At 38.3% G+C, this 26,948-nt stretch overlaps 1 protein-coding gene across 8 annotated transcripts in view; it reads left to right on the forward strand.

Annotated features, from left to right (window-relative positions):
- fam13a (family with sequence similarity 13 member A) overlaps window positions 1–23,683 on the forward strand; it is a 57,847-nt gene extending 34,164 nt beyond the window's left edge. For 4 of the 8 annotated variants that reach the window (XM_065295335.2, XM_065295334.2, XM_065295336.2 and 1 more), the window contains 17 exons: window positions 5,196–5,234; window positions 5,332–5,499; window positions 5,958–6,108; window positions 9,187–9,230; window positions 9,492–9,519; window positions 13,835–13,937; window positions 15,668–15,733; window positions 17,396–17,609; window positions 17,860–18,001; window positions 18,089–18,170; window positions 18,326–18,531; window positions 19,736–19,819; window positions 19,905–20,000; window positions 20,662–20,745; window positions 21,138–21,334; window positions 21,575–21,676; window positions 22,524–23,683. In XM_065295335.2, the coding sequence (XP_065151407.2) occupies window positions 5,196–5,234; window positions 5,332–5,499; window positions 5,958–6,108; window positions 9,187–9,230; window positions 9,492–9,519; window positions 13,835–13,937; window positions 15,668–15,733; window positions 17,396–17,609; window positions 17,860–18,001; window positions 18,089–18,170; window positions 18,326–18,531; window positions 19,736–19,819; window positions 19,905–20,000; window positions 20,662–20,745; window positions 21,138–21,334; window positions 21,575–21,676; window positions 22,524–22,653 (1,936 nt within the window). In that variant the 3' untranslated portion in view covers window positions 22,654–23,683. The remainder of the gene's footprint in view (window positions 1–5,195; window positions 5,235–5,331; window positions 5,500–5,957; window positions 6,109–9,186; window positions 9,231–9,491; window positions 9,520–13,834; window positions 13,938–15,667; window positions 15,734–17,395; window positions 17,610–17,859; window positions 18,002–18,088; window positions 18,171–18,325; window positions 18,532–19,735; window positions 19,820–19,904; window positions 20,001–20,661; window positions 20,746–21,137; window positions 21,335–21,574; window positions 21,677–22,523) is intronic. The other 4 variants (XM_065295341.2, XM_065295337.2, XM_065295338.2 and 1 more) reach the window with 3 other exon arrangements.
- Window positions 23,684–26,948: the final 3,265 nt, after the last annotated feature.

Genomic DNA, 26,948 nt, shown 5'->3' on the forward strand with positions numbered 1-26,948 from the left:
CTTTTTTGGTTATCACAATTATAAAATAAATTGTGACCCTAGACCACAAAACCAGTCATAAGGGTAAATTGAGATTTATACATCATCTGAAAGCTGAATAAATATGGATAGGACAATATTTGGTCGAGATACAACTATTTGAAAATCTGGAAACTGAAAATCTTTAAAGTTGTCCAAATGAAGTCCTTAGAAACCTTTATCACTAATAATGAATAATATATTTTATTTACGGCAGGATATTTCATGGAACATGATCTTTACTTAATATCCTAATGATTTTTGTCATAAAAACTGATAATTTTGATCCACACAACGTTTTATTGGCTACTGCTACAAATATACCCGTTCAACTTATGACTGGTTTTGTGGTCTAGGATCACAAATGTTAATGTTGCCCAAATCATTACGCAACCCTGTACAAACTACGCAACTAAATCCACTAAGCATCATGTCTGAAACAGATACTTATGATTTCTGGTTTAGTTCAGTCTAAGCATGATAGATCTGGATATTGAACCGCCCACTTCCTGTATGTTGACTCGTTGCATCAGCTCAAGTCGCCTTTCAAACCAAGGCAACTGATACTTCGCACGTTTCTCATGTTTACACCGTCACTTGTTTGACTCAACCCAGCCCTCGCTCGCTCTCTCCCTCACTCTGACACGAGTGCTCAGATTGCTGATGTGTGTTGAATCACACCAGAGAGACTTAGTCATACCAGTCAATTCAACTTGAAACGTGTAAACATCCCTTTTGTACAGAACATACCTGTTTATATGTCTGTTCAGATAAGCAGTTTGTACTGTAATTCAATCTATACTTTAAAAACATATTGCAGATGATTTGCCCAATATCAAATATAATATAATATAAATGTAATATAAATCTAATAGTAACAAGCAAGTTTTGTCAATTTACATTTTACTTACTTGAAGTTAAAAAATTGGTTAAACTTACTTCAATTGGTAACATCTAAAGTAAATCCAACTTTCACTTTTTACAGTGTGTAATAACACGTAGTAGTTCATTTGTTCAATGACATTCTGTAGTGTCTTTTCTGCAACCTTTAAACTTGAGTTAGCCTTTAGTTAAAGGTGCATTGTGTAACTTTTAGAAGGATCTCTTAACAAAAATAAAACATAATATACATAACTATATTATTAAAGCCCTATAATTTCCGTTTTATTTTTTTTCTCAAATTCCGTTTTATTTTTTCCCAAATTCCATTTTCTCCGTTTTAATTTGTGCAAATTCCGTTTTATCCGTTTTAATTTTTGGCAATTATATTTTTACCCTTTACTGTTATTTTAGTCATATAAAGAGTGTGTCTTTAATGTTAATGATTAAAATGTAAATGATTTTGGGAAAAACTGGATAACAGGATTACTTAATGACTATAAAAGATGCATTTACACACGCACATACACACGCACACGCGCGTGCGCACACACAACTCAATTCAATGCATTGTTTAGTGTTGTTGCAGGAGGCTACAACAAGGTGTCAAAGCAGTGGTGCCTTCAGAAGTGCCTTAAACACATCAATCCAGCGGAATGCGATCCATATTTTATACATAATCGTTTGAAATGCATATAACTTTACAAACATACACAGGATAGTGATCTGACTTAGGACAGCATGAGCACGCAGCTCTTTGCACGTGCGAGCGAAAGAGAGACAGAGAGCGGCACCATGATGCAGATGATTATATTTTAAATGCGAGGGATAGTTAGTTTACCTCAGCTCGCTTGAACAAATACATGAGGATTTGTGTTCACACTTCGGACAGATGCGTGAGCGCGTGCACGTGAGAGAAGTGCAGTGAGACAGACGTGGATGAGAGAGTCCATGTATCTTTGCGCTCACCGTGAACAGAGTGTTGACAAAACTTACAAAATAACACTTCTCCGGTCACATAAAAATCATGTGAGACCTGCTCAGAACTAAATGCTTAGCGTCGAATTTCTTAATTTTTTCGCTGACGAAAGCAGAGTCGTGCAGAGTCGCTTCGCCATGGTTTCAGTGTTTTGGAGGGGGTGTGAAACGACGGGAGGGGAGATTTACTTCCCCCGGTCTGCATTTCCCCAGACATACGTTCGTCTCCCACACAAAACATAATTTTATTCAAAATATGTAAAATTCCGCGAAATTCCGCATAAATACTAGATTCCGTGTTAATTAGCCAATTCCGCGATTCCGTGATCGCGGAAATTATAGGGCCCTATATTATCAGTGGTGTATAAAGACCTTACATAATGAATTGTTTTGTTTTTATTAGCTTAGAATTAGCCGTTTTGTCTTCATACACCATGGGTCTCCTTACATGGAAGTTGCCGTCATGTTGCTACAGTAGCCCTAAACGGACAAACTACTCTACAGAGCATGTTTTGTCCCTACGCTGTCTTAGACAATGACATGTTTCGTCATATGGCGGCTACCATATGCCAGAGTCCTGACCGGCTCCATTTTTGGAGACCCGCTCCTGCCCGCATCCGCAAAGTTCAGCACCAGATCCGACCCGTCACCTGTGATAATTTCTAAATTAAATCCGCACACGCCCAGACCCGTTAATATTTGGCCCGTTACCCGACCCGTACCCGCGCACGCATAAATCACAAACACTAAAATCATTCCAATTAAAGTGCTATTTTTATCTCGTACCTCTCTCAACATCACAACAGCCTCATAAATGGGCTAATGAAACAGGTTTAAGTGCGCTTTGTTTTTATTCCATTCAAGTAGCCTACCATCGGCACTTAAATAGGCTGATAACTATACACATATAGACCTATTAATGAAAAAAAGAACAAGAAAAAATACAACCTACCTACACAACCCATGCTGTGCTCCTTCAAGTCTTGTCTCGAAATGCTTAAGAGAAGACGTTCCCAGCTTTGGGCGCTACTACCCGCCCGTACGGAGTTATCTGCCCACATCCTGCCCGTGAATTTTAGGAATGTCACAATCCACCCGTTTTAGACACTTATGCGGGTATCCGCAGGGTTCCCGACCCGTTGCAGGACTCTGCCATATGCGTTTTGAAATTGAGGGGTGAGCTGTTGTTGCAATTTACAATCTGATCACTGGATGGCGCTAAAGTGTACACACACACTGATCGATCAATAAGAGATTTCCAGGATTAAAAGCAAAAGCATGCTGGGATCAGCACAGAGTTTCGAAAACCTATGGTGGTTTTATCAAGAAAAGAGACGTTGTTTCTAAAATTATATTCAAAGGACAGAGTGAAAACGTTTAACTGACTCATAGTTGACAGAAACAACTGTTTAGAGTCTAAAGTGCGTTACTTTAGGGCAAGAATATAGTTGTGAATATATTTTGTATGTATGTAAGTATGTATGTATGTATGTATATATGCGTTTTGAAATTGAGGGGTGAGCTGTTGTTGCAATTTACAATCTGACCACTGGATGCCGCTAAAATGTACACACACTGATCAATCAATAAGAGATTTCCAGGATTAAAAGCAAAAGCATGCTGGGATCAGCACCGAGTTTCGAAAACCTATAATGGTTTTATCAAGAAAAGAGACGTTGTTTCTAAAATTATATTCAAAGGACAAAGTGAAAACGTTTAACTGACTCATAGTTGACAGAAACAACTGTTTAGTGTCTAAAGTGCGTTACTTTAGGGCAAGAATATAGTTGTGAATATATTTTGTATGTATGTAAGTATGTATGTATGTATATATGCGTTTTGAAATTGAGGGGTGAGCTGTTGTTGCAATTTGCAATCTGACCACTAGATGCCGCTAAAATATACTAACACCACCTTTAAACAAGTTTGAAGTGCGTTTACTTAACGTCAGGCAAGATAAAGTGAACAAATAATTTTAGTTTAATGTACAATTTATATTGTAGTGATAGAAAATTTACAAATTGATATTACACTTTCTGTCAAATGTATATGTAAAAATGTATAAGTAAATGACGTTTTCTTACGTTTATTTATATATAAATATAAGCTCAGATGCAAAAGCTGCGAAACGCCAAAAAGTAGATAAAGATATTAAGCGAATGCTTTCGGCACGTGTCACACATTCATCAAATACTTTCACGTGAAATTCGGCCTTAGGCTACTAAGAAATACCGTTTTGTTAGCAGAATCTATTAGGAGTATATATGTGTATGTGTATGTGCATACTGTATCGGTATGTAGGTATGTATATATATACAAGGACTGTCTGAAAAGTATTCTGCCATGTAATGTGAAAAATAGAAGCATTTATTGAAGAAAATACAAAATACTGTATATAGGACAATGACGCCTCAGTCTCCATTAAAGTAGGCACTTTCCTTGGCTTCAGGTTACATCAATGCCTCACAAACCGCTCTTGTTACAATATATATTAAAAAGTTAGCCTTTCTCTGCTGGCATGAGACTAGATTTGTCAGATGATTGTATGTCAGCAGTCTTAAATTAACACGACAAATACCCAGACTTTGTTTCCAAAAGTCTGGTCTGCGGTTTTAATGCCAGCCTTACATCTTGGCGCCCTTGACTTTGCTTGTTTCCAACAACCGCCCATATACATAAGACTGACAAAACTCATCAAATCGTCTCTGTGTCTCAATTCACAACTGTTCACTGGCCTTTTCTAGCCATGTCATCTTGGATTACATCTAATGATCATTTCTGTTAATAAAGAAAGATCATTTCTGTTAAAAAATAGCTTTGTCCTCTGTGTTCCCAGTCAGTCAGTGGTTAACTGGCAGTGACCCTGAGGACATAACTGTTGTGTCTGGAGTCACAGCCTATTTCCGGATCCAAATGATAACGCTGCTATTTATTCCTGCCGTGTCACTTTCTGGCATTCTCTTTCTAATCCTTCGGCATTAAGATTTGGTTTTTACAGCCAATCGTATTTGTTTGTCCCATTTGGGTGGTCTGATCAACCAATAAGAGATTTCCGGGATTAAAAACAAAAGCATGCTGGGATCAGCACAGAGTTTCGAGAACCTACAATGGTTTTAGCGAGAAAAGAGACGCTGTTTCTAAAATTATATTCAAATTCAGGACAAAGTGAAATAATTAAACTGGCTCATGGTCGACAGAAACAACTGTTTAGAATCTAAAGTGCCATATTTTAAGGCAAGAATATAGTTGTGGATATATTGTGTACCTGTATGTGTGTGTATATATGTATATCATATTTATTTATTATTCCCTCTCTTTAGCCCACAGATTTCTGGTCAGTGCAGACCTGAGTTAACACAGTAAGTAATCACATAGAGTCCTAATGACGTGAACTTGCTTATATTAGCTAAACATTGTTTCAGTGGATTAGACAAGTGGATCTCTCTCTATCTCCAGGTTTCTAGAAAAGACCATTCGCTCAACGGTCGAGCAGCACCTCTTCAACGTGCACATGCACACAGGTCAGGGGTCGGATGGCTCGGAGCCGACTGCCCATTGTTCATCTCCTTCAACGACGGCACGAGAAAGGAGACGACATCTACGAGAACAAGGGGAGAACTTTAAGTACGATCAAGTTTCTCTTGAAATACAGCTAAATTTCCTTTATTCTGATACTGTGCCGCCACATGATTAGGTTATCAAGATGATGTAATCAATATAGTTCCAGTTTTCCAGTTCATTGTTGAATGTCTTTGTTACTTAAGGTATTTGCAATCCTAAACCCCCATCCACAGTTTAAGCTGCATTTCACACCTGCTTCTGAAACCCTTTAGCGGCTCCCCAACAATTGATGGGTTTCTTAATGTTGTCATGAATACTGTAAATCTCGAAATCTCACAAATCTGACGAATCCTGTTGATAAAAACGGCATATGTGACTAAAAACAAAAAAATGAAGGGCTAATATGATCTGAGATGATATGAGGCAGGTGAAAATAAACCTAGATCTGTACACTTCCTGCTTTGAGCTTATATGCTCCAAGTTAAAGGACAAGTGCAGAAAGTCTGTGGTGGTGTTTTCAGGGTCGAGGGTGATAAAGAGAACGTCCCGTCTCCTGGTGCGAGGGTCACAGAGCCGGGCGAGAAGCATCTGGTGTCGGAGACCCAGAGGAACAGGAAGTCCAAACACAGTCTCAGGCTGACTGAGGTGTCTGACAATCAAGACGCCCCTGCTGTAAGTTTGTTTATTTGCTCCTCATGTTTTCCATTTTATCTCCATGTCCTTCTCTTTGTTTTTTGGGGTTTTTTGTGGAAGCAAGCACAGTTGCAGTTAGTATTGCTCATTCTTGGGATTAACTGTACATTCACACCGCCGTAGAGTTGAGGCTTCCAAAGTTACCGGAAGTCATTCATTTGCAACGGAAGATGGCTTCTCTCAGCTGCAAGGAGCATCAAATCCATCTGAAACGCATTTTAGGCGTTTTGAGCGACCAGAGCATCAATCAGAAAGTTAAAAGAAGCTCAACTTTATGGTAATGAGCTAATACGCGGTTCAGCGGCAAAATGCCAGCAACTTATCGGAATATAGCCTAGACGTTCTTCGCTGGCTGATTCCGGAGAAACATACAATGTAAATTTTCGTTCCTACCACAACATTAATTCCGAGAAAACAGACTTCAGAGCGGCCAAAGCGTCAACAAGCTTCCACGTACTTTTTGACAGTCTGTTTTTGTTGACCGGTCAGCCTGAGCTTCTTTGGAAGCTCAAGTGTGCAGCGGTGTGAACTTGCGGTTATGGTAAATTGGATAAAAATCTTGGTATACTTAGTTTAATTTTGGGGTGGCACAGTGGCTAGCACTGTTGCCTCACAGCAAGGATGTCCCCGGTTCGAGCCCCGGCTAGGGCAGGTGACCTTTCTGTGTGAAGTTTGCATGTTCTCCCTGTGTCAGCGTGGGATTACTCCGGTTTCTTCTCACAGGCCAAAAACATGCAAGTTAGGCAGATTGGAGATGCCAAATTGTCCCTCCCCCAACTTGTGTATGGATCAACTTGTCTATGGATCAACTTGTCTGAATAAAACTTGTCTATGGATCAACTTGTCTGAATAAAACTTGTGTATGGATCAACTTGTTCTCGCCATGAATATAGCCATAGATGCTGGAATGGTGTAAAGGAAGAAGTTGTTGTTAAATTTTGACTCTTAAAGAGCGCTTATATTACATCTTATAAAAATGGGCATAATAAGTCTCAATTGTGACAAGAATGTGTCTGAGACAATAATATCTCACTAATGAGATATGGAGGTCAGCATACAACTCGCTGAAGGCAGAAACTGTGGTAATACAGGACTGTCAGTCAGTGGCTGTGGGCAGGGCTGTATCAGTGTGACATCACATTAACAAAAGAATCAAAATGGAATGTCTATGAGGCTGCTTTGGTTTAATAGGGATTAAAAAAGAAGAATTTTTGTTTATCGTAGCATGTTTGTGTTCACACACTGCCAACACACATTTTTCTCCAAACAACATCTCGTAAAAGTGGATTTTGCATAATAGTGCCCTTTAAGCCAAAATGGTAAATGCTTCCTTATTTGTAAGTCCCTTTGGATAAAAGCGTCTGCTAGATCAGTGGTTCTCAAACTGGGGGCCGCAAGATGGTGCCGGGGGGGCCTAGTTTTATGGCATTTTATGAAATATGTTAATTATTTATGAATTCTTTGTAATTAAACCTAAAAAATAAGGCTACTAGCCAACAGCACTAATTTTATATGTTTTGTTTAATTAAAATGTTACATTTTAGAAAAGAATAGTCATAAATTTTCTTTGGGGGGGCATGAAGGAATGCACCATAAACAAGGGGGCCGCACGCAAAATAGTTTGAGAACCACTGTGCTAGAAGCATAAACAAAAATACAATCTCATAGCAGGACTTGGGTGATATCTAGTGACCAGATTATTAGGCCGGTGACACACTGGATGCGTGGCGTATCTGTTGCGTGTCAGTTGCGTGGCGGCTGCGTCGCGTTTTCTGTGTCTGTACATACCAGAAGCATGCCTGACTCGGCGCTGATGCGCTGCTGTTGCTATAGGTGACATATATTTTGGCTGGAAACGCTTCCAAGACGCTTGCGTGTGGCGTGAAAAATAGGCGTCGGTTCTATTTCTAGCAAGCACGCGTTTTCCGCGCGTTTTGAGTTGTGTCAGGAAGCGTCCACCTAGAACTCACATAGCACCGTTGCAACCACTAAGATGACCCTAGTGACCACACAGCAATGTAGCTAAAACTGCATTGAACCCCCATACACCAACAGCAGGACGGCATAGCCTTGCAACCCCTAGCAACACCCTGGCAAACACTCATAATGCCTTAAGCCATCCTGAACCCAAGTTTTGTTTGAACAAGAATGTCTGTGAAATCCAGGCTAGTCTCATATCATGTCAGTCAATGATTTTAGATCTGTGATATATACGTACTCAGTCAGTATTCAAGATATCAAGGTTATTTTTCATACAATGTTCTTTACATTATGTAGGATGATTTTATGTAGAAAACAGTAAATCACAAAATAGGTTGGGTTTTCACAGACTGGGTCACAAATTTAAAATCTATACTCTCAACCCTACAAGCCCCTCTTAATACAAGCAAATAAGAAATTGGGAAAATCCCAATATCATCTTTAGAAACAACAGTCAGTGTTGACCTGTCCTTGTGTGGAGCTTTTTAAACATGAATTGTTAGGGACAATACAACAAAAGCATGCGTGTATATATAGTAAAGTATAAATTGGCTGTTGCTTTTGCTGCTTTAAATTAACAATTATCCTGAAGTCCTTCACGTACCCTGTTGTTGTCATACAGTGCGTGTGTTTTTATGGGAGTTAAGTGTTTTGATGAGGACCTCTTACGTGCGTGCATGTGCAGATATAACCACAGTGTTCAGAGCCTAAAGCTGGTAGACCACAGTGACGTCCATTAAACACCATTACAGATGTTTTACTGTAGTAACGTCTCATTTTACTAAAACAACTTTACTTTGGTTTCACTAATGTTAGACATTGAAAAATAACAACGCAACCAAAAGGCTAAATGGAATTTGCAATGTTTTATTACCTTGAAACACATTTGCCCGCTTGTTTTTCTCTGTAGCGCCTTAAAATCGTTTTGGTTTTAAACGGATGGACGCTTATTGCCAGTGAAATTTATATAAATATCTACCGTGTTTTACTAACAAAAGATGTCATTTGTTTGTGTTTGGTTAGTTATGCTACAATATTAATAACAAGTTTATGGCACACATGTTTGTTTTCTTCTAGTTAATGGAATATGCTGCAGAAATTACAGCATCGGTCAATAACAGGTATGTTAACACTTTACAAATATCACATGTGATTCCTCCGCTGCTATTATGAAAACAATAAACAATTGTATTGTACATGAAAAAACAATTGGCGAGATGAGTCGTACCAAACGGTGGAAAAGCGCCAGAAGTTTACTACTTTATCAATAATATAAAAATGTTATTATTACTTTATAACTTTATTACAACAAATAATTTTCCATATTTAATGGTGACTATTATGGCACTCTTTAGTATTTATAAAATATTTTTTTCTTTCAGGAAAGACAATCAAAAGGAAAAGTACCAGGTATGTTTAGTTCATGCTAACACTGTGTGACGTCTTCTTACTATTAGTACATTTCTCGCATCCATTTCCTTATTCCTGCTTTGTATGTGTTGGGTCTCACGTGTGAACTTGTTTTACTATGACTGTTCATAGTTTTGTGACGTGCCCTTGTGATCACAGGCTCTTGTTTGTTTTTGAGAAAATGTTGACATACAGCATACTTGAGTGGCTTTTGTAGATAAGGAGCCTGTAGGAAGCTCCTAACTAAACAGACGTACCAAACAACATCTTGTGGCTTACGTTTTGGCAACATTGCTTTTTCTGGTTGAGTTGTTAAAGCCGATGTGATCAGTGAAGTCGATGACGTGCATTATCGGCCTACATCCCACATAATTTGAATAGAAAAACATCTGAAATGTGTTAAAGTATTCTGTCGGTGCTACAGTGAGAACATCCAGAATTTGTTGAACCATCACCTAACCCAAATCCCTGCTGATGATCCATCTGTTATCTGGCAACATGTAATGTCATTATGCCAAAATCAGAACCCATCTGCTTTAGTGGTCTACCTGCTCCAGATTATGAATCGTATGCGTTATGTAAGTGCCGATGCGATTTAAACAGAATCCCAAGGCACTTTCATCCAAAGTAACATACAAGAATTAAGAGTATCGGTAAGGAGAAAAAACATTTTATACGTTTTACTTTTACTTCAACTGTTGTCTAATGCAATAGTACACAGCTTTTGTTGGCACCAAAAAAAAAATTGTTTCACTGTAAGTGCTGCTATAGCCGGTTACCATATACCAATAGCAATGCGTAATGTTGTTAGTCGAGACTTTTTAAACGAGCAAAATCAAGTTTTGTTAAACCTCATTGTGACACACACACTTGTGTGTAGGTGTGTTGCCTTTCATGCATGAGAGTCGCTCCATCATATGGTCTACTAACAGTCAGGACATGCTGTTCCCAGCTGTGTCATGCAATATATTGTGGGATAAGTGCTTCCCACTTCTTTGATGCTGGTTCCTGATTACAGATGTTTTTGATAACGCGTTGAAATCCCTTGGGCCTGAACACAGCTTAACTTTATCTTTTAACTGTACAGTAACTCAAAATAAAACCCCTGCTTACATAAGGGTTTATAATCAATAATATAAAGCGACAACTCGGCAGATGTGTTTTTTTTAAACCTGCCAAAGATTGTTTTGGATACAAATAAAAACAATTGTTTTATATACTAAACATTTTTGTATTTCGGAAAATGTTTAAGATAATTAAATATGATTTATATTATTAAATTCGTATAAATCCTTTAAATTTTGTAATTTTTTCTCCCATCTTTTAACGAAAAATTTTGGCGTCAGAGCTTTGTATTTTTTAGTTTTAAGACCAGGTTACTGACGTTTTGTGAATAAAACAATATTTAGAATGTTTATAACCTAATGCAACGTTTAAGTTTCAAGTTTATTTCATTTATTTGCGCTTTTCCCATCTTTTAACGCAAAATTTTGGTGTCAGAGCTTTGTATTTTGGGTGTTTCTTTCTAGATTAGATTACTGACATGTTGTTTTTGTGGATAAAATGATATTTAGATTTAGTTTAAGTTTCAAGTTTATTTTATTTATTTTGCGCTTTTCCCACCTTTTAATACAAAAAATCTGTTTCAGGGCTTTGTATTTTTTTTTACCAGATTGCTTGCGTTTTGTCTTGTGGATAAAAACATATTCAGATTAGAACGATGTTTATAATCGTAAATGGAACATTTAAGTTTCAAGTTTATTTTATTTATTTTGCACACTTCCCACCTTTTAACGCAAAATTTTAGCATCAGAGCTTTGTATTTTTGATTTTCCTTTACCAGATTACTGGCGTTTCATCTTTTGTGGATAACACAATATTTAGATTTGAAGGATGTTTATAACCCTAATGCACCGTTTAAATTTCAAGTTTATTTTATTGATTTTGCGCTTTCCCACCTTTTAATGGAAAATTTGGCATCTGAGCTTTGTATTTTTTTTTTTAGCAGATTACTGCCGTTTTGTCTTGTGGATAAAACAATATTTCGATTGAAACGCTGTTTATTACCCTAATGCAACATTTAAGTTTTAAGTTTATTTTATTTATTTGCGCTTTTCTCATCTTTTAACGCTAAATTTTGGCATCAGACTTTTGTATTATGGGTGTTTCTAGATTAGATTAATGACAGTTTGATTTTGTGGATAAAACCATATTAAGATTTAAATGATGTTTATCAACCTGATTCAAAGTTTAAGTTTCAAGTTTATTTTATTTATTTGCGCTTTTCCCATCTTTTAACGCTAAATTTTGGTGTCAGAGCTTTGTATTTTGGGTGTTTCTAGATTAGATTACTGACAGTTTGATTTTGTGGATAAAACAATATTTAGATTTAAATGATATAATAAACCTAATTCAAAATTTAAGTTTCAAGTTTATTTTATTTATTTTGCACTTTTCCCATCTTTTAATGCAAAAGATTGGTTTCAGAACTTTAAATTTTTTTAGACCAGATTAATTGGCTTTGTATTGTGAAAAAAAAAACAATAATTAGGTTTGAACAATGTTTATAACCCTAATGCAAAGTTTATGTTTCAAGTATATTTTATTTATTTGGCACTTTTCCCACCTTTTAACGCAAAAATTTGGTTTCAAAGCTTTGTAGTTTTTATTTTTGTAGACCAGATTACTGGCTTTTTGTCTTTTGTGGATAAAACGATTTTTAGATTTAAACAATGTTCATAACTCTAATGCAAAGTTTGAGTTTCAAGTTTATTTTATTTATTTTGCATTTTCCCCACCTTTTAATGCCAAAAAAATTGATGTCAAATCTTTGTATTTTTTATTTTTTTAGACCACATTACTAGCGTTTTGTCTTGTGGATAAAACAATATTTAGATTTAAACCATGTTTATAACCCTAATGTAAAGTTTGAGTTTCAAGTTTACAGTGTTACATTGTTTCAAAAGCTCATCAGTGTAATCTTGTTAGTCTTTAATCTTACGTGTGAATATAAAGATTATTTGATCCATTGTTTACTATTAAGTGCCCTTGATCAGAGTGATTTGGCGTGTAGCAGATTTTAACATGGTTTTCATCATGGTTTCACTGTGAACCTGTGATTTGATGTGTGTTTGTGCATTTGATCAATTAGAGCAAAATGGCATGTTACAGTAAACAGTGCTAATAAAGTGTAAACAAGTTAGTGTAGTTGCCTACAAAGATGACAATAGTGCCAGGTGAAAAATGGGCGAAATTATTTTGTAAATCAGTAGTAAAAATGTCGAAATTTAACGCATTTTATACACATAAAAGCATCCTGAACATTAATAGACAACACCGAAAATTTTAACAGCGCAATTGGATGGATCAAAAAAGACCTTCATAAGTCACATGGTCTTACATCGCTATAAAAAAAAATCGCTTTTCTCTTATTTGGATCTATTATACATCAAACAAACCTCAGTGATGCAATAATAGGGCATGACAGGACACCCTAACACAGTTATCAGAAATCACCAAGCCACAAATAGCACGTCTGCAATGGGACAGGTGTTTCTCAAATCCATCTGCATTAGCTGTAATGACATCTAAGGCTCATGCGGTCAGACTGCTTGAATAGTCAGGCAACTTGTAGCGGGACTTGTCATACTCTCAGTAATGCAGGGCATTTAGAAAGAACGACATAGGGGATGGGTACAAGCCCCCCCTGCCTCCATCTGCTCCAAAAATAGACCCCGTCCCACGCCCCAGGGCCAGAATTGTGCTTTTGTGTGAGTGACCGAGTTAACAGTTTGTCCAGATGAAATGTCTGCACCCTGCCCAGAATTTATTTAAGCACACGTGCTGTTAATGTGAAATATGTATAAGCATCCTGCAATTCTGCTGTGCTGTTCTCAATAATAGAAGGGAAGTCTGACTGCGTGCTTTGCGTGCTCTGTGTGTTCCCTCTCTCTCTCTCTCTCTCCCTTTCTCTCTCTCTCTCTCTCTCTCGCGCACACTCGCTCGCCTAGTTTCGTCAGCTACTGAGACAAACAGCTGCAGAGTAGCGCAGGACAGCACTGTGAAAGTGAGCAGGAAGGGGGGTAGAGATAGGGGGAAAATCTAAAAACAAACCACACCCACCTTGAAAAAAAATATGGGTGGGTTTTGGCAGCCAATCAAGAGGCAGGGGTTTGTCCCATAGCCCCGCCCCCTGCCTCCTCCTAGCCTGTAAGTATACAGGGGCAGGCGCAGGCAGGGTATTGCTCAAGTTAAGAAGCGCACAGCCCCCACTCCGTTGTAGTTGGTGTTTATCCCGCATTCTCTTCCCTGCTAGACGCCTACCATGAAGATCCAAGAGGCTCTAAGCGGACCTGAGCCGTGCGACGACGTCCCACGTCTGGACTTGTCTACATTGACGGAGGACAATAGCTGGACAGGTCAGTCTTTCGTTTGTTTTCTTTCTCTCTCACTTCATTTCTTTCGGTCGCATTCTGCACATGGGCGGCAGCCGCAAGACTGGCTCGCCCCAGACCGTGTCCTCATGCAGCACATGCAGAAGTAGATCTTATTAAGTCACTTTACAGAGGAAGGAGATTATGGCTCTGTGTTTTCCATGCATATTGCATTCTGGTTGGCCTGGAGAAATTATTGATTTGCAGTGGCTTGGTCGTGTTACCATGTTTAATGCATTTTGCTGCGCATGTGTTGTTGAAGATGTAAATACTGATTAGGTTGTGTTTGCTGAAGCCACAGCCTGGTGTCTCTCTTAAACCCCTTGAGAAGTGTTGATTCAAATCCACCAGGGATTTGTGTGAGTCTGAACTGGATTTGTTTGTGATTTCTGCAGTCGCATTCTTTTCTCCCCACTTCTTGTTGGCCACAATCGCATGTTTGTAAACAATCGAAAGGCCGTTTGTTGCGTCGTTAGTTTTTTTCTGTTGTGCTTTGACTATTCATCGTTGTTTATATAAAATACAAATCTAAAACAAGAAGGTTTTCGTAATCAAAAGGAACTTTACTGAACAGATGCATTTTTTTTGCGATCAAATGGATTATTATTTTCCACTTTGATTTTTATGCATCCCTACAGTTCCAGTCATCTGTAAGACTTTGAAAATATAAACTGTTTTTGAAGAACGAGCCTAGCAACAAGCAATGGTTTCGGCTGGCGGAGGGCAGTATAGTCATAGCAACAGGGGACTGAAACGGGAGGAGGTTAAATTCAGGAGTCTGCAAGCTGTTGCTATGTGCACGTTGCTCTCGAGCTTTAAACTTGTCACCGCTCAGATCCCTTTCCTGTTTCCTCAACCAGTTGTGCAGCTCGTGTTAGCCGTAGACGTGCACAAACACGTACAGACACGCCTATCTTTGCTTTGACCTTGAAAGTGTGCAAAAAATGATGCAAATTTCAGCTTTCCTCTTTTGAGGTCTGGCACGGAGACAACGTAGGCTGTTGCCCTGCCAGGAAGGTTGCCATGTTGAGTCAGTTGCCCTTTAATGTAGTGCTAAATTATAGCGCGCTCTAGTGAGCACTTTAAACTGTGCAACACTTACATTAAGATGGTCAAAACACTGCCCAACGTTTTGCAAGGTTTAAACATTCCTTGAGCTGTGGTCGTCAAACCACAAAATATATATGCAGTGCACATTTCCTTAAAAATAGTTTTGGAAATTGTGCATAAGTACAACGTAAATAAAAAAATCTATTCGTTTAAAAAGCATTCAAAAGTGCAAGTTACATATTTATTTACTATAAAATGAAAAAATATTTTACAGTATTTTTTGAGAACATATGATCACACGCAACATGATCTGCTTTGGGATGGTATGTGTTGTCAAAATCCCTATACTATTAAATAAATCAAATTAAATAGTTTTAAGGGCATTTCGCAATGGATTTTGCTGTTATTTCACAAGAAAGCTTGTTGCACTGCTACAAAAGTTGAAAATATCAGAAGTTAATGCGACTCTAAAATAAATTTTGACCAAAGATGAGTTGTATCGCCAGCATATCAGAGCACTCAGTGTGTGTGCTAGGCACAATATGTAACATTGATCCGTAAGACCTTTGTCCCAGTGCGACCAGTGCCAAAACACCATGTGCTGGTGCGAATGGGCCAACTTGATCTATCTCACCCCTGGATTTTCTCATTTCTTTCTGTTACAGATTCTCATTTCTTTAGCGCCTCATTCCTTGACTTTAAAAGCCTTTTCCAGCAAAATTGCAATGAGGGTAAGGGCTGAGATCTTTTGTTAACAACCTAATATCCAAGAGACCCATCTCACAGCGACCTTTAAACGCCGCATGGAAATCCCATAAAACACGCCAAACTGGCATGCACCCACCCGGCATCTAACAGCTCGCTGCTTTTTAGGGCCAGAGCAACAGTATGTGGCTTTATTTATGTTCGTGTTTAATTTGGAAAGAGTTGGGACATCTCATACAACATGCTTGGATGTGTTTGGCCTGCTCAACAAAATGGACCCTGAAGCTTTGCCTTGAGAGAGAATTCAACAGGACTTACAGTATTAGCATTGTAACAGATTTGTTTGCATTTTGAAAAGCATGCTGAGTTGTTCGAGTGAGTGAATGAATTAATGTGCATGTATTTAAGACCTTGATCTTTGAAAATGCCTTTGTATTGTGGTTAATAAGTGCTGCTTGCTAAGACGGGCATTGACGAATCCCAGATCTAAGCACCTTGGACGCTATCATAATAAAATAATAGTTTATCACCTCACCTTTTACATGGTTAACATGCATAAACTACGTAAAATGACGTACAACTTGTAAATGAATGTCCTGTTTGTAAATTGAGAACACATTGTTTGAACGCATTATTTTATTGCTCGCACTAATGTGCGTTGGTGTGTACAAACAATATAAAGTGTTTGTACCTGGACGTCAGGGCTGTAAAACGTTGATATCAAGTTTATGAGATCAGATAAGCTCGAATTTGGTCATTGATGCATGCGGGTCACTTTGGATTCGGTGTTTACTACAACATTCTTCTGCGTACATCATTCAATCGCTCACGTGACCTTACGTTGCGGTCACGGCCGAATGTTCGATAGCATCTCTATAGTAAATAAACACGACATTCTGAAGGGTCACCGTGTCCTAATTTTCATGTTTACCTTACAGTCTGTAGTGTTTAATAATTTGGACTTTAAGGACACTTTGTCACTCGTACAGTGAATAATCTGAAGTGTATAAATAAAAAGCATGCATGTGTCATTTATTGAACAGAAGTGATAGTGTACTTTGAAGATAAATCGCTGGGCTGAATTTTGCAGGATCAGCAAAAAGCTGAATTTAGAACTGAAAAAACAGCAACAGAATGAACAGAGCATCACCCTGGTTAAATTTTAATATGTACGCAATCTTTTGGCCATGATTGTTTATTTTAATCGCATTCAAAATAAAAGTTTGTGTTTGCATAATAAATTTTTTTTGGTGTGTATTGTGTGTAATTATTTTGTATATATAAATACACACACACACACACACACACACACGCATGCATGCATTTAAGAAACATCATTATAATATATACTTTTTAGATTTATATAGATTTTTTATATTAATATAAATATACATATTTAAAAATAATAATACATAAATACAATTTTTATACATATAATAATTACACATAATACACACAAATATTTTATATGAGATTAATCGCGTTAAATCTTTCAACAGCCCTATTGTTTATCAATAACGACGAAAAGTATGTTGTGAATGTCCTTTGCATCTTGCTGCCTGTTTGGAAAGCTATTTATTTTATTAATGCTATTTATCGGATTGATTGCGAAATCTAAACAGTCTTCTGTACCGTACACAGCTCAAGGGTGTGTAGTTAACTTGTCTATTTATTTAACATGTTTACAGAACCAGTCCCGGCCTACTCATCATGGCAGAGAGAGAGTGTCGACCGCGAGGAAGATCTTTCGCAACACACCGGCGGAAAGCCGATTCGCCAGCTCCTGGAAGAAGACAGCGACCCTATGGTCTCGCCACGATTCTACGCGTACCGTGACAGCCAGCAGTATCTGGACGACACAGAGGTTCCACCATCGCCGCCGAACGCCCACTCTTTTATCAGGTAAAGACTTTATATCTTTATTTTTATTTATTTATTCATTCATTTTCGTATAGGGACACATACAATAATCACAGACAAAACTGAAACAACAGCCATCATAGTGCTTGTAGCTCAAGCTAATTTTGTCCCTAAGATGGCTTTTATAATTACAATAAATAAAAAATTTAATTAATTAAGCATAAGCTCAAAATATAATGAAATGGTTCGCATTTTCCAAAACGAAATCTTAGATTTACGATTTTTCGTTCAGTAGGAGGAGGAGTTCTTCATTAGGTTCCTGTGAAGATGACCGCGAAGAACTAACCTCGGCCCAGCTTTCAAAGCGAATCCACGTTTTGAAAAAGAAGATCCACAGATTCGAAGAAAGGTTCGAGGAAGAGCGCAAGTACAGGGTAAGCCGAGAAGAGCCGACAAATTTGTAAACTAGACGCTAATATCAAAATAGTATAGTACATTTAAATTCTTTTATTTCTCCACAGCCTTCACACGGCGATAAAGCCGGCAATCCGGAGGTTCTGCGATGGATGAACGAACTGGCCAGACTGCGCAAAGACTTGAAAGGTACGAATACGATATAAATTCAATTACTTTTTAACCTGAAAACATAGCTTAGTGTACTGTGTTTATAGTTAGCTTTTAAGACAAAGTGTTAAATGTTTTCTCATTTGTAAGTCGCTTCAGGTGAAAGCATCTTTTAAATGTAAATAATGTCGTAGATCACAAGCTGCTAAAGTCAGAGGAAGATTTGACGCCCCTCCCCCGTCAGCGCAGTAACACACTTCCCAAGAGTTTCGGGTCACAGCTGGAAAAGAAAACCCCCGAGACCAAAGCCCCAAAACCCCCAGTGGAAAGCACACTCGAGACCGTAATGAACAAACTGGAGGAGAAACGCAAAGAGGTGGGGCGACCAGAGGACATTAAGGTGAGTTGTTACAATGTTTGTTTCTTTTGTCGTCTTATATTTTACTAACTTACTTAATATTAGGGTTTTTCGATTAATCTGGGTTTTTTTTTACGTGGTCGATTCAAAATCGATTCCCAAAGAACACGAATCGATTTTTTCATATTTATTTCCGCAAACATTGGACGTAAGATTAACGTTAATCTAATTACTAGTCTTCTTCACTAGATGTCACGTCTTTTTTGCCTTGCGCGATGTTACCAAGGAGTAAGAGGCGAGCCTGTCATTCATTCATTCAGTGCTTAAAATGGCGGTTTTAGGTGCTTTCATCGACGTTGATGCCACCTTCACATAAAAAGTCAGAGGTATGGAAGCATTTTAGATTTCGCAAGCAAGACGACGACGATGGTCTTGTGGCTTTTAATTTCTTTTTATTAATTACCCACTTGTAAACTTCTGTTTACTGTTCTTTTTTATAAATATAGTAATTGTATTAAATATATATACATTGAGTTAAATCGAGTATAAAAACCGACCCGAGAACCAGAATCGAAAATCGAATAAATTTGATAGCTTGCGAATTGAAACTGAATCAATCTGGAACATCTGAATCGATACCCAGCCCTACTTAAAATGTATGTATTGCTTCCATTTAATGACCCAATTGTATGGAACGTTTACAAACACATTTGGAAAAGCTTTTGGGTACAATGAACCATTCAGTCAGTGGCGGTGGGTGGGTCTTTATCAGTGTGACATCACATTAACAAGAGAATCAAAACAGCATGTTTAATGAGATGGTTTTGGTTAAATGGGGATTAATAAAGAATGAGAGGGTGGATTTTCTACATTGTAGGGTTGTTTTGTTCACACACTGCCAATACACATTTATGTCCACACATCTTGTAAAAGTGGATTTTGCATAATAGGTGCCATTTACTGATGAATGAGATTGCTTTTAACAATTTAGTTTACAAACTATTGACTCAAAAATCTTTTAGAGCTGAATAGATCATTAACTAGTAGATCATTGTCTTAACAGGGCACAGGGTAATGGGTTTGATCCCAGGGAACACACGTATTGATAAAATGTATAGCTTGAATGCATTGCAAGTAATTTTGGATAAAAGCATCTGCCAAACGCATCGATATAAATTTGGATCTATGGAGAATGACGGCCTCTGTTATTTGCCCAACAACTCCTAAACATCCGTTTTGTCTTCAGGATATGACCCGGGAACAGATCGGAGCAGAAAAGGTGGCCCTTCAGAAAGCTCTTCTACATTACGAGAGCATTCATGGAAGACCAGTAAGTCTAAGATTATGCAAATCCACCTATTTAAAATAAAAGAAGGCAGTGATGTAAAACTTTTTCTATATTATTATCTTCAAAGGTCACCAAGAATGAAAGACAGGCCATGAAGCCTCTTTACGACCGGTACCGACTTGTCAAACAGATCCTGTGCAGAGCGTCCGCCATTCCAGTCATTGTAAGTAAATTTCCTTTTTTCCTATATTCCATCCATCTTGGTTTCTCCATATACATAATTCACTTTAATAAGTGGTTACACTTTATTTCATTCCACAGTCCACTTCAGTCCACTTTAGACATTGTACTAACTATGACTGGAAGTTGACAAGAAGTCAAAGTTAGCATTAGTAAAATGTCCAAATTGGACTATCGAAATAAAGTGTTACCTAATAAGACTTGTAGTTCATATTTGCAATATCTCTATGGCAAGTCGCTGTATTACTCTAAAGCCTCTTTTCTGTTTAATAGGATGTTTTTTAATGCACATCCTATATACATACAGTATAAATGTATGCAAATGTTTTACATTTATGCATTTGGCAGACGCTTTTATCCAAAGCGACTTAAAGTGCAAGTCAAGGTGTTCATTTGTAATCATCAGGGGGTTCCCTGGGTTCGAACCCATGACCTTTGCGTATGCATGGTTTATACAGTAAATTGGCACGTGAACAATTCTAGCTGTAGCTTCCGCACCTAGTTGACGTTTTCGGTCCATCCCCCAAAACAATTTTGAAGAGAGGCTTTAAAAATGAGAAGCCAGAAAGAAACCCAGCAAGTTATTATGAGTTGCATAGGAGTCTTGCAGAGGGTTGTAACTTCATTATTAACACCCACCACAGGGTTCGCCCACCAGCAAGCGCAGAGGTCCCCTGCTGCAGCCCATAATCGAGGGTGTACCAGCCCTGTTCTTCAGCGACAATAAGGTGATAAGCGCTGGCCCTGCTCATCCAATCAGTTATACGGTTGACTTCACCCCCATCCACCCCCACCCCGGTTTCCTTAATTAACCCAATCATGAATGCAGCCTGTTGATTCTTGTGGTTACCCCGAGCAAATCAGTAACTGCATGGGCTTGTATTGGGGTAAACTCCTGCTGAATGCATTAGTGAAATCCCTGTCGGGTGTAAGATGCATTAATCACGCAGATTCATCTGCATCAGTCGCCTTTGAATCACATTTACAGATGCTTTTGATTGTACTAACATGGCGGCTTGTTAGCTCAGAGGCTGTATTGATTTAAAAATGTCAATACCTGGTGGTGGTTAAGCCGGTTAAGCCAGACGTCAACTTACCAGCACCGTCCACTCTTTTCCAGGAAGAGGAAGAGGGCTCAGATGAAGACAACGACACCAGTGCCCAGTTCATGGTCACGGATAAGCAGGAGCTGAGCATGCTGGGATTGCTCGAGCAGCTGGATGAGGACACGGACGGTTTTATCTCACCCGTTGATGAGCTATCGCCGTCTAAGAGCGCCTCAGACATGAGATTGTCCAATTTGCACGCTGCTACCACGTAAGTGCTTTCATTTGTTATAGAGCGAATCAGATTTTAGAAAGTACATCTGAACCCAACTGATTCAAATTCCTATGTTTGATCAAAAGTTAAAGTTACTCAATACATCATTCCTCTTGAAATCCATGGCTTGGCATTTACATTTAATGAAGTGTGATGTTTGGCAGACAACAAACATGGAATTGAGTATTTTTGACCGAATGGCTTTCATTGTTGGCTCTCTTCTACACAAACTAACAGGCAGGAACTGGTGGAACAGCTTCAGGAAGCTCGTGAGGAGAAGAAAAGGATACGCAAGAACCTCAGAGAGTTTGAGGAGCAGTTCTTCAAGCAGAACGGCAGGTAAAGCCAAACCTTCGATGTTTAATAATCAAAATTTTGTCCTTGGAAAGAAGCTTGAAAGTGCTGGGTATCCATCGAAACATGAAGCAAATTGTTTCAAAATTTGCAATAAAAGAAAAACAAACCAATGCAAATTAGGTACGACGTAGAGTCCCATATATGGTAAAGACAACGCCAACTGATACAGCTAAACCAGGGGTAGGCAACGTCGCTCCTGAAGTGCCGATGTCCTGCACATTTTAGTTCCAACCCTGATAACCTTGCCTACATGTAGTTTTCTAGTGACTCTTTAGACTTTGATTAGCTTGTTCAGGTGTGATTGATTAGAGGTGGAGCTAAAGTCTGCAGGACATCGGCACTTCAGGACCGCCGTTGCCTACCCCTGAGCTAGACCAGTGGTTCCCAAATCCAGTCCTCGGGACCCCCCTCCCAGCATGTTTTAGATGTCTCCTTATATGAAACACCTGATTCCACTCATCAGGCTCCTTCCAGCCTAGCCTGATGAGTGGAATCAGGTGTTTCATATAAGGAGACATCTAAAACATGCTGGGAGAGGGGTCCCGAGGACTGGATTTGGGAACCACTGAGCTAGACGATCAGTCAAGTGGGTTACATTTATGCTACGTCAGAATTTATTCCGCAAATATTTATTCGCATAGGTTAAAAACCACCTCAAGCAAGCGTAAAAACTTTTTTGCGAATTAAGAAATTTTGGCGTTTCCATCACTCGTTTGTTATGCAATACTTCAAAATGCGCATAAAATCAGTGTGATGAAACCCAGTTACTTTATAAAAAAATGATCTTCTTAGTATTAACACAATCTTTCTATGTTTGTTTATCCCACAGAAACGTGCAAAAGGAAGATCGCACGCCATTGGCTGAGGAATACAATGAATATAAGCACATTAAAGCCAAGCTGAGGTTGCTGGAAGTGCTTATAAGTAAAAGAGACTCTGCAAATTCATCTAGTGCTTAATAAAATGAAGACTTACTCTACTAGTCAAACAAGGACCAGAAACTGCTATCGAACTGCTATGTACAAAGACATTTGAGTTCAATGTGTTTATACTGTATCTCCAGTACAGGCACATACAGATGCCTGTTTTGCCAATGACATTGCAGTGGCGTTTGTTCCATTGTGCATCGAGAAGGACTTTGGGTTTTGCTTCTATGACTGAAGATTGGTTGGTGTTTGCTGGGAGAGGAGGACAAACACAATTCCTTTTGAAACCCTGATGAATTTGTAACGATTTTTCGATCGTTTCGATCTTAATATTGCTATGACATAGAAATAAAAGAGTTTGCTTAATCAGGCAGAAAGCTTTGAAGGACATTAAGGTCTTAAATCATCCATGTAAATACTATGAGATGAGAACAGTGGCATTTTGAGAATTTCTCTCAAGGCGGCATGAATGTAAGGAAGGTTCTCTGAATATTTATACTGGTGCCATATTTCCTGCAAATAGTTTTATTTTCAATATTGATGTTTCTGAGAAAATGCATTGTTTGTATTTGTTCATAATCTTTTTCCTAACACTGAAGCTGTAAACCAATAACTAAGCTAGAATTAACATACAAAGAGCCGGTAATAAAATGTTACGCTATATGTTATAGATGCTCACAAACCATGGTACTTTTTAGCAAATGATTTCTTAATTTATATATTTTTTTATTTTGCATAAAATAATCCCCATTGTCTGACTGGTCCTGACATTAAGTTCACTGTTTAACTGTGATATGGGATGAAAAAATAATACATGTGTATAGTAACAGAGCGACTTTAGGCAAAACCCAAGATGTCGTACGTGTATTTTGTTCTTGGTAGATGCAGATCCAAACCGAGTGAGCTCGTAATCCTTTTCTCTTATTCTCCAGATTGGAAGCTTGTAGCGTGACCTTTGTTTTTATGGAACATTATGACACTGATGGCTTAAATGAATACTGTGTGTACATTTTAGTACATGATTGTATTTGTGTTTTGTACATATAAAACTATTTTTTCTGAACTTTTGTTTTGGATTCATTTCAGTATCATTAACTTATTAATAGTTAAAGCTATTCACTAAACACCGCGAATTAGTGTAAAGGACCATTCACACTTTAATGATAACTATTAGCGTCCACATCACCGGACGATAACTTATGCTAATTCGTTCGCTCACGCGCGCGTAACTTGCGCAAATCACTTACCTTCAATGGCGGTGTTGTGTCGAAGTCTGTTCCCCCTATGTTCCCCCTATTTTTCCCTTCAGTGTAGTGTTTTTTATAGCGTTTTTATCACGTTATAGGTTTTATTATTTATATACTTAAAGTTTTAATGGCTACTGAGATGTATATGTGTGCATTTCTGTAATGTATCTGTATTGTTCTTAATGGTAAGTCAATTATTTTTACAGTATGAATCATATTATATGTATAATATATATTTATTATGTATGCAAACATTACATTTTTAAAACAACCAGTAAAGGAAAAAAAGAAAAAGACAGGCTATATTTTAAAAGAAATACCCTAATAGAAAACTGTCAAATGTATGAAATATTTAATAAATTGTATTATAAAATACATGATATTATTGCCTTTTAGTATAACCAATTGAAATCTTTAATCTTTCTAAATGTAACGTGATGAAAACGCTATAAAAACACTACACTAAAGGGAAACATAGGGGGAACTGAGTTTGACACCGCCATTAACTAATACTGCATCTTTTTTGTGTATTAAAAACTTTTGCAATTGTTTACATGTCACTGAATGTGTAAATATGCTGCTCTGGTTGCATTTATACAGCGACTATAACCAGAAGGTGTCCTCAACAGACTGCGTTTCGCGTAACTCTAAACAGTTTGTTTTTTTAATATCTTACCTTTTGGCGTCGTCAATGTAGTTGAATAAAAAGCATTAAGTAGTGAATTTTACAGCAACTTCATCAGCGCTGGATTCCTGAGGTAATTTTATGTTGTAGACCTCAGCAATGAGCTTCTTCTCCACCGTGTCATCTGTCATTTCAAATGCGCGGGAATTTGCACGTGACGTCACCTTCGGCGAAAGTGACTGCGGTTACGCCCACTGAATGGCAGAAAGTCTGAGCGACAGCATTAGCATCAGTGTTGCCAAGTCCGCTTATTATAAGCGACTTTGGGCTTGCTTTTCTGTAAAGTCGCTTACAAATATTGGTAGTCGCGGGTCGCGTTATTTTGGGCTTGTTTCTAAAGTGTAGTTGCTTTTTTGGGCTTGATCCCAGCTCCATAATAACTTGTCAATCAGATATTTTCTATATGTTATTTAAACGTAGGAGTTTGTCTAGCCTGTTCTCTCCGTCTCTCCCCTTTCCCCATACTTGGATACACACAGGAGACAGCAGTTTTTTCCCACCCACACCTGTTTCTAATTGGCTCTGACCCAGATGGCAACGAGTACCAGCCAATCAGAGGCAGAGCAGGGCAATCTGTTTTTTTTTCTGGCTAGGAAAACGTAGTCAGTGAGTGATGTAAACTTTAAATTAATGCGCGCGAGTTGCGACTGATGTTGACTGACTGGACTGTAGGAGAGTTTTTTGGAGGAACAAATGCCTGGGACAAAGTGGGAAAAGACTGGGAGAAAGAGAAAGGAGTAAAAGAATGGATTCAACCTGTCGTGTGGGACGACTCAAAGCACTGTGCAGAGTATCAGTTAAGTGTGAAATACGTGCACACCATGCGGACCTCGTACAACATGATAGCAGATAGAAACATAAAAAATGCAGCCCCGTTCTCCTCAATGGTCTCGTACACACTGCAAACTTTCGGGAATGACATCCGTATGTAAATGCTGGAGTGAATCCCCTAAATGTTCGTTTCATGTCTGTACGAAACAAGACTCACTCCCGAAAATGTGATGATGATTGACACTGAAATAACCATAGCAACCTTCTGCCATCTCGCGTGCTTATCACTCACAGCTTTGACCAAAAAAATTTGAGGCTTGGAGGGGGGTTTAGGGGCGCGTTGAAAAGTCGCTTGTTTTGGGCTTGTTTTCACAGGCCTGGTTGCTTATTTGTCTCGCGAGATCTGGCAACACTGATTAGCATAGCGTGAAATACGTCTAAAATGAAAGAAAAGTAGTTGTGTGATCGACTGTAACAGATTCAACAAAAAAAAAATACTTAAAGGGGAAGTAAAACAGTAGCAGAAGCCATATGTCAGGTAATACACCAATGAATACTCTTATTCTGTGTAATTGCCAAGTTTTGTCAGTGAGCCTTCATAAAAAAACATCCATTATGAGCCTTGTGTTCTACAAAGGTGGGATGGTTTAAAAGTGTTAGGCAAGATAAACATGAATGTCAGGAAAAGCAATATCTGGCCATATGCCAATGTCCACAGACTACTGGTTGTTTGGCAAGTTGTTAGGGTCACTGTTAAGGCCAACTAAATTCAATTTAAAGCAGATATAATAGTCAGTTTTACTGGCGTTTACTGGCTACTGCTACTGATTAACTTCTTCTTTGAGTGTTTTTTGCAGTTTGTTGAATCTGTTAGCACAGTCGATCACACAACTACTTTTCCCATTATAGACGCGTTTCCCACGCTATGCTAATGCGGTTGCTCAGACTTTTTGTAACCGCAGTCACTTTCGCCGTAGGTGACGTCATGTGCATGTCCTATATGCGTGGTAGTATTATATGTTTTTTATTTTACACACAAACAGAAATGTATTGAATTTGTTACCAATTTTTTAATACTTGTATCCAAACATTACATTCACAAACAGAAATTCAAAAAAGAAAAACCTATATTTAAAATGTTTCTCATTGAATTCCAGTACCTCTTATCCACACTTCGAAGAATTAACAACAAGAAAAACATGATGCTTCTTACTTTCTATGATGAACTCTTTTCTACACAAACTTGATATGAATTGACTTATTGATACCACCTCCTTCCCCATGTTAACGAGCACATCCACTGGACATTGGTTATTCTCATATTTGTTAGCTCCTGAAGGCTTCTCATTTATGAAAACAGCAGCAGAGCATACAGAACCGGAAGCGCTCTACCATGGTTAACAGGAATGCGAAAGTTAGTTGGGCATATACCATACCATATACCATTTCCAAAATGTGCCCTATGGGGGGGGGGGGTCTGACAAAGGTGCACATTAAAGAACAAAGGTGCAAAAAATGTAAGAGCAGCGTAAATAGTTTTAAGACATGCCTTTGTAGGCGTTAAATAATGGCGCAAATTCCAGTACACCCATGCTACGTTTCAATTACCCTTCAAATTGTGCAAA

This window comes from Paramisgurnus dabryanus, chromosome 4 (assembly GCF_030506205.2).
Source record: "Paramisgurnus dabryanus chromosome 4, PD_genome_1.1, whole genome shotgun sequence".
NCBI lineage: Eukaryota > Metazoa > Chordata > Actinopteri > Cypriniformes > Cobitidae > Paramisgurnus > Paramisgurnus dabryanus.